This window comes from Melopsittacus undulatus, chromosome 2 (genome assembly GCF_012275295.1).
Source record: "Melopsittacus undulatus isolate bMelUnd1 chromosome 2, bMelUnd1.mat.Z, whole genome shotgun sequence".
Lineage (NCBI taxonomy): Eukaryota > Metazoa > Chordata > Aves > Psittaciformes > Psittaculidae > Melopsittacus > Melopsittacus undulatus.
The window spans coordinates 98,005,725-98,017,844 of NC_047528.1; the positions used below are offsets into that span (position 1 = coordinate 98,005,725).

General features: G+C 34.9%; 1 protein-coding gene across 1 annotated transcript in view; it reads right to left on the reverse strand.

The window, feature by feature from the left end:
* Window positions 1–12,120, reverse strand: part of NCAM2 (neural cell adhesion molecule 2) — a gene marked incomplete at its 5' end in the record, with an annotated part of 131,722 nt that overhangs the window by 91,732 nt on the left and 27,870 nt on the right. The window contains one exon of the mRNA XM_005151624.4: window positions 6,347–6,492. Within this exon, the coding sequence (XP_005151681.2) occupies window positions 6,347–6,492 (146 nt within the window). The remainder of the gene's footprint in view (window positions 1–6,346; window positions 6,493–12,120) is intronic.

Genomic DNA, 12,120 nt, shown 5'->3' on the forward strand with positions numbered 1-12,120 from the left:
GCCAAAAGTCTAAATATTTATTTTTTCCTAATATATAAGCATACTCAAATTGCCTTTCAGGTTAGGAAAACTTTTGACAGGTTTTAATGGTATAAAACAATTGTGCCAGCATTGCACTGTTGATTGTGCCATTCATTGTGCTCATTTCCTGACAGTTTTCAGGGTATGTAGAAAATGTAACATTTCCAAAGTCTCTGGAGAATGTCCTACAGTACATCAGTGAACATTACCCAATGACTCCAGTGTCTGTATAGCTTAATGTATCATCAGATACAGGATCTCTATTTCATCAGACAAGTAACAGCTATTTGAAAGTTATTAAACTGTTAGCAGATAATACAGCTCACACTTAGGCAGAAGCTCATGAAATGATCTTTTGTGTAGTGGAATGAATGAATGAATATTCAAGTCCAAGCTGCACTGGTATTGTAGGAAATGTTGGTCCATAAAAATTCCCTGATAATTTCAGTCTTCATGAGTGTAACAGAGAGAATATCATCACCAATGACTAAATGGAAAATGCTAATATTGGAAGGGAAAGAAATTACATTTCCAAGGGTGTATGGCTTTATTTCAGACAGTATATACAGCACCACAACCCACAGGAAGTACCCCAAAATATCTACTTTGTGCATAGATAGTACATAAGCAAATGGATTAAAGGGGATACAATTTTTAAGTCTGAAATATAAATTAGGTAGAAATATTATCCATTTACAGAATAGATAAAACCTTTGTACTTAATTTAAGGTGTATTATTAAATGGTTAATTTGTGAAATTCCTAAATAAACATCCTTTTTTTTTCCCCTAGGCTGTTTATAAACTTTTAATACAGAAGAGGTATTCAATTTTACATTTCCTTGTTTTTTTGTTACCTTTAAAGAATTAACTTTGTCTCTGCTTATTTAATTCTGTCCCAGTGGAAAGTGACCTTAAAGTTTTACAGAAATTAGAGTTCTGAGAGAACATAGTATCAATACAGTCATCCACACAACACCAATACATACATACATGGCTGTGTGTATGTACAGCCATTTTGGTCTACTCTGCGTAACAAAGTATGCAACTTCTCTCCTAAAAGGGGAACAAATCTGAAGGTCCCTCTGGCCATGTGGCTGTGATTTGGTTTTGTCAGCATAACCACCAACGAACCTTGCACTGGGGAAGAGACTATGGCATAACAAAAGAATTTCTAACTGCAGTTTTGGCTTCATTTATGTACCACTGCAGGTATTGTTACCTAAAGAAGTGGAGCTCAGATGACTGATTGGGCTACTTAAGGACTTTGAAGTATCACATTAGCCTGCAGCTTTCCTACTGTAATACTTCCTCAGCTCACACAGGAAAGTTGCTCTTTATTTCTAACCACATATAATCATACCCTTCCAAAATCAATCTTCCTGCTGAGACAATGTCACTTCCTAAAACGGTACACTCTGGTTTTAGCTCCTAGTTAACAGAAGAGACTGTCCCAGCTCCATATTAGTACAGCTGAACATCTCATAGAGAAGATGGAGGAGGCCCAAAACATACGCAGCTTTCTATGGATCAGATGACTTGTGAGAGTATGCTATTCAGAGCTCATATGTGCTTCATGTTTTGTAGATGTCATAGGGTATAAATATATATATTCTCAACAGCACTATTTACCAAAAACATTTAAGGCCACCTTCCTGCTTCTTACTCACTCTCAATTCCATTTATTTATCTTCTCCTTCCAGTCACAATATTCTCTTTTATTTTACAGCCTTAACATGTGCAGCCTGATTGCAGCATCTCAATTGCATAATCAAACACAACTGCCACTAGCTACATAAACTGTTTTGGTCTGCAGGCTTGTGCTAATATTACGACAGCAAAAATATTCTATGATATTGTGAGTAGAAGCTGTTCACACACCATGTAGGTGAAATGGGTTAGAAAAATTTTCTTCAACAAATTAAGGAGACTTGACCTTTACATTTTTACAACTACTGAAACAAAAGTTCCTGAGATTAATTTACAAAGATTGGGATTTGTACAGCTCATAAAATGAAATAAATCTCCTGGGATTAATAAAATACCCTCGATATATCTATGTTTCCTTTTTTTTTGTGATTTATTTGAAATAAAGACGTCAACCTTGAGGAGCAAGAATGTAACAAAACTCTCACTACTATCTCAAAAGAAAGGCAATACAATTTGCTGAAACAGCAACACTGCTCTTTGTGCAGTGACAATAGTTTATACCAGTAGTCATTTTTTTGTTGTTGTTGTTAACATTTATAATAGTTGAAGTTGAGTTAAGAAGTTTGGGGGAAAAGCAGCTGACCTTTACAAGAAAAAGATAAAACAAACCAAATTCTTTACTTTTGCCTATTGTATGATCATGAAAGCTATGAAAATTCTACAAGCTCCAAGTAATTATGATTGGCATGCCAATATAAAGCAAATTCAAACTTGGAAAAGAATTTAATTGCTGATCTGAGCTCTCCACTATTTAGAAACAATGTCACAGAAAATTTCACAGGGACACCCAGATTATTTTGGTAGGTAGATGTGGAAGAAAGCAGAGTTCAAGCTATCTCCATAGTCTTCAGTACAAAGTGGACAACAAAAGAACGGTTTAAGGCATTTCAAAAACATTCAGTGAACCTGTATCAAATACATACAAAATAAACTATATTTAATATCTTAAATACAACACTCCAGTTGCAATTTTTGTTTGTTTGTTTGTTTGCTTGTTTGTTGGTTTTTTTTTTGGGGACGTCAAAAGATAGGTATATGTGGTTTTTCATTAACACACATGAAATAAATGACTATCAGATACTGAGCTGTGACCTCTCTGCAGTGAATTATTTCATTCATTTTACATATTTAGATCATAAATTCTTCAGGGTAGATTGCATCTTTGGACGCATGCTACATATAGTGGATCTACTGTCTTATATCAAGCCCCATCTGTTACTGTAATTTTAATTCCAAAACAGGGCTTGAAATGGTAATTACAAACACTGGTCAGCTTTCATATTTCTGCTGGAAGTAGATACTAGGAATGCAGAGCAGGAAACTCTGCCCTTATACTTCTGCAGCACGTACAGGAATCAATGATATTTTTGTGTCAGAGAATCAGGATATGCTCTCCTTTAGGGATGTGTGTAGATATGTATGTACATGTCCAAAATCCATTTTATAAGTGATTACAGCGAATCAAATCCAATCACTGTCCTTCCTTCTGTTCTACTAAAAGCAGCTCTTCTGCCTCTTTTTTTTTTTTTCTGGGAAAACAGCCAGGCCTGCTGGATGCAGAGGGATCTGTAGGAACACACCATTTTGAAACACAGATGAAAGGCGCAGGGACAGGTTGGCACATTAGTGCAGTGCTGGGGAGTCAGGGACTAGAAGCACAGAGGCAGAGTTTGTGCACCAAGCAGAGTTTTGGCTTGATGCTTCAACAGCAGATGAAGCTCTGGTCTTGGACTAAACCTCCATTTCCATTTTCAAATCTTTAAGGGTGAGCCAAACACCTTCTGTTATGCTTAATCATTCATTTACTCAGGCTTACCCACTGTCATGTATTTATGGGATATAAAGCTATGAAACGATTAGAGGTCATCTAATGTGAGTGACAATAAAAACTTTCTATTTAAACTTTCAAGAGAGGTCAGAGGGGGGGGAAAGACTCTTTTTTTCCAATTATCAGTGAAAGAAGGACCACACACTGTGTGGAAGACTGTTCTAAAGGCTAACTGATAAAAGGACAGAGGAAAAGGCTTCTTTGCTTCCCGTTTGAACTCAGCTTCAGCTTTCTCATACACACTTCTGATATACTGAAAACCCTTTATCAAAGCTATATTTTCCCGAGATAATTATAGACCTCTTACTCATTAACTTTGTCCTCCTTAAACCCAGCAGGGTTATTTCTTTGATCTAAGACTGGTACATATTTTCCATTCTTTTGGACATCACAATTTTAAAACTCATGAAAGCCTATGTCCTCATTATAAGATCTATCAATCATTTAAAAGAAAACATTTGAATCTATGCAGGCTAACAGTGATCTCAAATTCAGCCTTTTTCCTTATCCACGAGGTATGCTTGCATTTTAACATAATAAGAATGATATGACTGAGGAACTACACGCTAAAAGTAATAAAAGTATCATTAAAAATTAAGAACAACACTGTGTTTTTTAATTATCATCATGTTAATCTTACAGTTAGAACAGTTCTTCCACCTTCTACAGAAAATATTAATCCCCTAAAGATATTCTTAATTCAATAAAAATGATGGATAAAGTGCAGTCTGTATCAAAAGATACTTTAAAACTAGCAAAAAACTCAAAAGCTGAATTCACTGAATGTAGATAATAATTTTTATGTTTCTGCAAGTATGTCTAGTCATAGTCATGACTTCATATAGCCACATAAATAACAATTTAAATTTAAATTTGTTACAAGTCCCTCCATTTTCTTCAATTCACTTTTCCTTCTTTTTCTGTGTGCAAAACATCAAATTATTCAGTAATTTAATTACTGCCAATTTTATTCCCTATTCACCTAATTTGATACGAAAGCACAAGCCAAGGCTTTGGCATCACAGAGCTGGAGGACAACAGGGCAAACACAGCAGCATATTTTATAGCTCAAGAACATACACAGCATTTTAGAACATTTATTCACCATTCAGACAAACTCTCTCATGAGCACTACAGAGTTCTTTCACTGGCAAGAACAAAAGGAAACTATATAACTGCATTTATACACATTCTTTTCATCTTCCATGTACAGTATGTTAGCACACTAGTAGAAAGTGAGTATAGGTTTTAGCCTGGTTGTCAGTATTATTCCATTGCACCACAGTTCACAGAAAGCTACAGGAAGACATCTAGACAGTTTAACCACCTGGTGTTTGAATTAAGAATGTAACAGTGTCCTTTTTAAATGCTAGATGAATTTCCGGTTTCAACTGCACCGACACTTTTTAGCTTCTATGATTTGCTTTCATTTTTGATTTCTGATATAACAAAGTTATTTTAGGAACATTCCAAACATAAGTGAAAGGCTACACTTGTAACCATTGAACCACGTGTAGTCTTTGTGGGCAGAAAGATAACCTTTGACTTTGAGTAATTAAGGAGGAAAGAATCTGATTTGTTTTAATGTAAAGCTATTAGGGGAAATATACATATATATATATATATACCGACAAGTTGCTCTAAAATGGAAATCACAGAGCAGCAAGTGTAGACAAACTTCACATATACTGCCTCAATTCCAGGAAAGGTCAAGTCAGAGACTGGACCAGACCAGACCTTCTCCTTCAGAACACAAACAACAGCAGCACGTAATTCCTTAATATACAGGAATTCCCTATAAATTGATGGACTTACTATGTGTCATATTCCCTCAGTGGGATGATTGCTGTATAGGTCTGTCAATTGTTTTTATAACCAACAGCTATGAATAGCAAACATCTGCAAAAAGACATTATTTTCCTAATTGATTATACGGAGTAAAAATTCTGAATCAGCTGGCCAGAAATATGGTATCTCATAATTTAACCAGCACAGAGAAATTCTGTGGTTTATGTAAGGAAACTTAAAAAGACAAACAAGCAAACAAACAAACAAAAAAAAACCACAACAAAATTTGTTCAAATGCTAAAAGAAAATTATTTAAAAGAAATGAAAAACAGCTCTGCAGAAACTGCATAGTTAGGAATAAAACTACACCATTCCATTTTGCTTTCACCATTCCAGTTAACAGCAGTTCTTGTTCCCACAACTTTCTCATTTTCATCTTATAATCTTGCTCTACTCACTTTTGTCATAAAATGCGAAACGGGAAAACAGATTGGGAAAATAAGCTCAGTTTTCAGTTATAGACTACTTGTTCTGTGTGAGGAAAAAAAAAAGAGAAAAATAGGAAAAAAAAAATCCCGAACATCAGAAGCAGGAAATAAAGAACTGCAAAATATTCAGAACTTTATATTTCAGATTTGCATATGCTCCATTGCATTTTGAAAAATGCTGGACAGAGTCCAAAAATAGTCAAGAACAGATATGGGTAACCATTATGATCAAGACAAAGCTGAAGCCCTTAATAGGAATTATGAATGAAAACTTAGGCCTGATGAGATCAATTCTCTTTCAGCACTTTAATTGCTTTTTCCTTTGCTGTTCTTCCATATATATATTTTTTTTAATTTAAAATTTAGAATTTTCCCTTACTACCTTGGAAAATAGCAATTCCTTTCAATTCCAGAGGAATCTAGAATTAATCTATTTCTAAATTAATCTGCTTACAAAAAGATGATTAGTTAAAGAACATACACAGATATTTTAGACATTAAAGGCTGATTTACCTTGTCACCTTCAGAGAAAGTTACTCCATCAATGGCCCTTTTCCAAGTAATCTCTGGGATAGGTTCTCCTTCTGCTTCACAGGTAAGGGTGGCTTTCCCATTCTCAAACGTGGTTTCATTTTTAAGTTGTATTATTTGAGGCTGTACTGTTAAAAATATAGATTATATTACTCATGCTGCACAAAGAAAGTCATGTAAAAATCTATTTTACCTTTATTAAAGGCTTAATGTTATCATCTATAAGAGCAATCAACTTTCCAGACTTTGAGTTGTGCAACAACCATTTCCGTATGTCTGATGACCTGGACTCCTAGTTCAGTACAGCTGAAATGCCCAGTACTGCCTGCTCCTTTGCTGCTGTGGTGTGGGATGGATCCTGGCTGATGAGGCTCCTGCATGGGTGGCTGTGTTTGTGTGCTCTGCTCCTAGCTCACTGTCTCTTAGGGAGCAGCCACCCACACTAATCTCTGGCACTCTGAGAATGATGCAGAGTTTCAACCATAAAACAGTGGTCCTGCACCTGGGCAGGATAACTCCATGCACCAGTACATGGAGGACTCACTGGCCCTCAGCTCGGCAGAGTGGACCCAGAGGGTCCTTGTGGGCAAGAAGCTGACCATGAACCAGCAATTCACCTTTAAATAGAGGAAGTTCCAAGAATCTTAGCTATTTACATAAATACCTTATTGAGTTTAGTAGCGGTAGAGCCAGACTCTACTCAGTGATGCCAGGTTACTGGACAAGAGGCAATGGGTGCAAATTGAAACACAGGAAATAAAAAACTTTTTACTGAGAGGGCAACTAAACAGCAGAAAAAAGCTGCTGAGAAGATATCCAGATAGAACACTGTGCAGTCTCCATCCTTGAAGATATTCAAAACTCAGCTAGACATGATCGCAAGTCACCTGCTCTGACTGACCCTGCTGTGACCAGGGGGCTGTACTAGATAGTTTCCAGAGATGCCTTTCTGCCTTAGGCATACTTTGATTCTATGTAAATCTGTGTTTGTTTTTAAATACAAATTAATGGGGGGGGAAACAGAATTATTAGTATTCTTGGATTTTGATCTTTAGCAATGTCTGTCTTAACCAAATTACTGAATTTAACAACAGCCCCAGATAACAAACATACTGTTCTGTATTGACACTATTAAGAACCGAAAAAGCCTTCTGATACAAAGTTATTAATGCTTACTTAAAAAGTAAACTGGCAATAAGATACATTTTAAAAATTCCAGATATTGTTTGCATTCTTCAAATTGTTCCACTTTATAGCCATAAGTACACAGCAACTACAGCTCTCAAACTATACTGTACCTAGCCAGGTTATTTACATATGCAATTCAATTTCTGCTTACAGGTGAACACTTTCATTTAGAGGACTTATCTGTACAATATCATATACAAACTCTCTTGCAGAACTGTGCATAGAGCATTACTATCTTTCATGACATTCAAATACCTTAAAAAATATTCTGGTCCTATAAATTCACTCACATGTAACTATTAAGAAGTTTCTCTGAATCTATCAATTTTACACATTAAGTGCAACACACCACTAGAAAACCTAGCATGTAATTGTGTAATAAGAATATGATTCAATATATTTACACACAAAACCAGTAAATTACGTTTATATGAGTGAATTAAATTTTAGTAGCTCTTAACTTCTATTGTAATTAATGTACTATCTATGTAACTTTCCCAAGTTTTGCTTTTGAGGCAGAACTACTATAGTATATTCTATATGAAGCAGAAAATAAACAGATAAGTGTCCTATTTTCTAATGAGATTACTAAAGTATACGCTATGCAGAAGAGTAATACTGGCTTATGTTAGTGGATTCAAGTGGGAAAGAGAATAATTTAGATTGGAAAGGACTCTAGGAGTTCATCTTTACCAATCTCCTCACCAATACAGGGTCAACAGACCTTGTTCAGACCAGTTTTCTCAGGGATTTGTTGGGCACTATCTTAAAAAATGCCAAGAACAGAGAGTGTAGAGCCTTTCACACCAGACTGTTGCAGTGCTTAGCTGTCCTCATGGTGAATAATAGTTTCCTACATCTAATTTCCTGCTTCATTTTATGATAACTTTCATTTATGACTACTGTCTCACAGATGCTCCATTCAGCATCACCAAGAAAAATAGCAAAACCAGGTTCAAACCTGCTATATATCCAGATATATCTTCCACCTCTCTTCTACCCATTTCCACCACACCATTCTTGGTCTTACTTCTCATTCCTTATCTCCACACTCCTGTTTCTTACCTACTGTCTGTTCATGCTTGACTACTACAGTAAACTATTGTTCGCTGCACAGAGATGAAAAACAAGTAATATTTTGCCTAACAAAGCTCTGAACGAATATCCTGCTTCATTAAGGTATAATCTATGGTGAGTGACATCATGTGCAGAACGAAAACACCCTGTGTGATCAGGGACTCTTGAAACATCAACTGGATCCAGCTTTATTGGATGCACTAGAAGGCAGTAAGCTAAACATTAAAGCAGGACATCAATTTGGCCGAGAAAAGCTGAAGCTCTTCTCAGTGGTATAGTATAACAAGGGGTATCAGTTGAAAGAACTACAAAAGAAGATTAAAAGTAAAGGATAACTATGTTAAACTTCAAGATAACTTCAGCTATTACTCTCACTTTCAGGATCACCCAAATGCATACGAAATATATTACCGTGGTACTCAGGTGCTCGCTCTATTTCTATCACCATGTCCCCTGGCTACGGCATAATATGTTCTTTCCTTTGTCACTACTGATATAATATCATTTCTGAAAACAGGGAAAGAGCTATTGCAAATATACCACTCATTTAAAAAAATCATACATAGTATTTTATATCAAAATTTTGCAAAATTTTGAATTACATTATTTCCATCAGAACGAGAGGATTTCCCTAGCTGCACACCACGACAAACAATATGATCTGCTCAAGATGATGCATGTTCTAAACCAAGTAACTAATGCTTTTTAGTTTTTAATTTTAGACATATTTTAAATTACTTTAAGGTCTTCAAATGGATGACTACAAGACAAAAAGGTTTAGCCTGACATTTTAGACATGAACAGCTGACATTTAAATGAATAAGCACTGATTAATCATCAAATATATCTAGATGACAGTTATTACTAAGAAGAAGCAGAGTGCTCATATGGGGGATATTATTTAGTTGCTTTATTTTTGTAGGGCAGAAGTCATAACTTGCTATTAATTAGAAATTTTTACACTGATACTTTTTATTATGTTTTGGACATTGGAAAGTATCAAAATACTTTTGTGTTCATGTAAATAAAGATATTTATTTGAGAATGCCAAGATAGTACTGAAAGAAATACTGAAACAGTCGTTTGCTGTCCCATATCCAATTCCTTAAGTGTTCTTTTTAAACTGACATGGTTATTTTCAAACTGAATTGGTATTTGCTTGCTGTACTCTAGTAATTTTAAACCAAATTAAAATACAGGGTCTTGGAGTGTAACGCCAGGAAGCCTCCAGGTATTTGCTGGTTTACTCAGTCAAGAATATTTGTATTATAATGTACTTAAAAATAGTAAACTGAATGAACTGACTGAAATGAAAGAAGGCATAAATACAGAAAGGAGTTATGCTTAAGCTCCATTAAAAATAATTTTATTTAAAAGGAACTGCATATTACTAGAGATACATTTTTAAAAATATTAATAAAGCAGTGCAGCCAAATAAATAATATTTACTGGCTAGAAAGTTTGCTCTCTAAGCAGAGAAGGTTGGTGTTAAGTTCTCTAACACTTCTTCAATAAACAAATTTCTTTCAGATTACTTCCTTGGTCTCTTCTGAATTTGTCTCAGACAAGGGCTAAGTTCATTGCTGTGCACCTACAGCCTCCCCAAAAAGCTTAAGAAGAACATGGATGCAATCTGAGATTCTGGATTTGTGATTTATTGGAAAAAGTGCATAATTTATTGAATTCACAGTGTTCTACCCATATGTCTGAGTTTTATCAGATGTCTATGGTTTCATCAGAAGCAGCACATATATAAAACTTCAACAGTCCTGATTATATTTCATTAAAAAAACAATTTAAAGCAGTTTTGTTAATACAAACATGGATTTACTGTTAAGAGGTTTAGTATATGTCTGTGTTGCTGCCTGATAGGATTTCTTGATTAACATGGTACGTAAGAAATCATACTCTTAACACTATCTTCCTGCACAGCCACATTTGAATCAGGTAGCAAAATCGGAACCATGTCCTCCTGGAAACTGCTTGAATTTAGTAAACAAGCTAGAGCCCAAAAAGGAAAGTATCTAAGAAACAGATTCCTGCACCTTGATTTCTGACATAATAGGGACTTATACACACACCAGTATCAAGTGATTTAGTGCATGATAAACCTGAGTCTTTGTACATGTTAAAATGCTATTACTAATTCAGACTCAAAGGGACTTAAGACTTGCCTTATAAGAGAAGTTGTATCACTGCCTTTACAGATTGTATAATTTTTTATTTTAAAAGTTTCTTTAGGTGTAGTAGAGGAGTTCCAAGCAGGCAAGGACGTAACAGGGAGGAAGAAGTAACACAAAAATGCATAAACTTTTGACACTAATCTTTAACTAACGCATTGCACTTTGTGAAGATGAATTTGGTATACTTTATAATACCTGGGATGAGCAGGAACAGGTAGTTTCATGCACGGATCCATGGGATCTCCTTCCTAGATTTATCAGTGAATTTAAATCAAGAGCTTCCATGTATGTATTGAAAAGTATCTTACTGGAAACAAAAACAATATATAAAAACCCCTCAAACAATGACCACCTAATTAGGTGTGCTCCAGACACTGGAAATTTAAGAGGAATGCAGTCATTAAGCCTGAAAATAATGGAAAAATTTAGGCAAACTCTCACCCTAACCTCATAGACTCACTGCAGCCTTTTTTGCTTGTAAGATGCATGGCTTTTGAAGGCCTAAATGTTTTGATTTTTAACATCTGAAACACATCTAAGAGTGATAAGATGGGAGAGGTCTGGTACATTTCCCCCCATCTACTTGATGACAGAAAATAAATTAATAATAACATTTACTTTTCTCAATGAAATTTGCATTGAACACAGCTGCAGAAACTTTCCTGCTATATAAAATTCAGGTTATTCTTAAAAAGACAACTAGAAAATAAAAATAGTATGTGCTTAAACTATACTATAAAGGGTCTTTTGTAATGCTTCTTGAGGTATTTTTCCCTCATTTGACTTTCATAAAATAAATTGTCAGAAACTACTGAAATGCCAATGAAATATTTAGATACATTTAGAGTACCCTCTCACTGATTATGTAAGCAAAACACTGCCTACAGAACTTCAAATTAACTTATGCTAGAACACCTTGAATTCTTTTCACCAAATCAGATAAAAGAAAAAAAATATTTTTTCTCTTTCTAGAAATAGAAATTATAAGACATATGAATGTTTCTTTTTATGGCATATGTACAGATGAGAGAAAACTTCCTGAAATGCTCAATTGTTTATTCATCATCAAATGACAGAACCAAGCATTTGATTGATTACAGAGTGGAAATGAGCAGTTAAAAGAACAAACAAAATGAAGATATAAAAGTATGCTCAGAATATAAGCACTATTCTTATAAAGCATAACTATGACTTTAACTAAAGCTAATTTTGCTTCATTTAGCCTGATCAGAGTTTTTTTATTAGTAAGTATATGAACACTACTACCATCACTCTGAAGAATGATAAATGAATGTTTAGGTCTGAGAA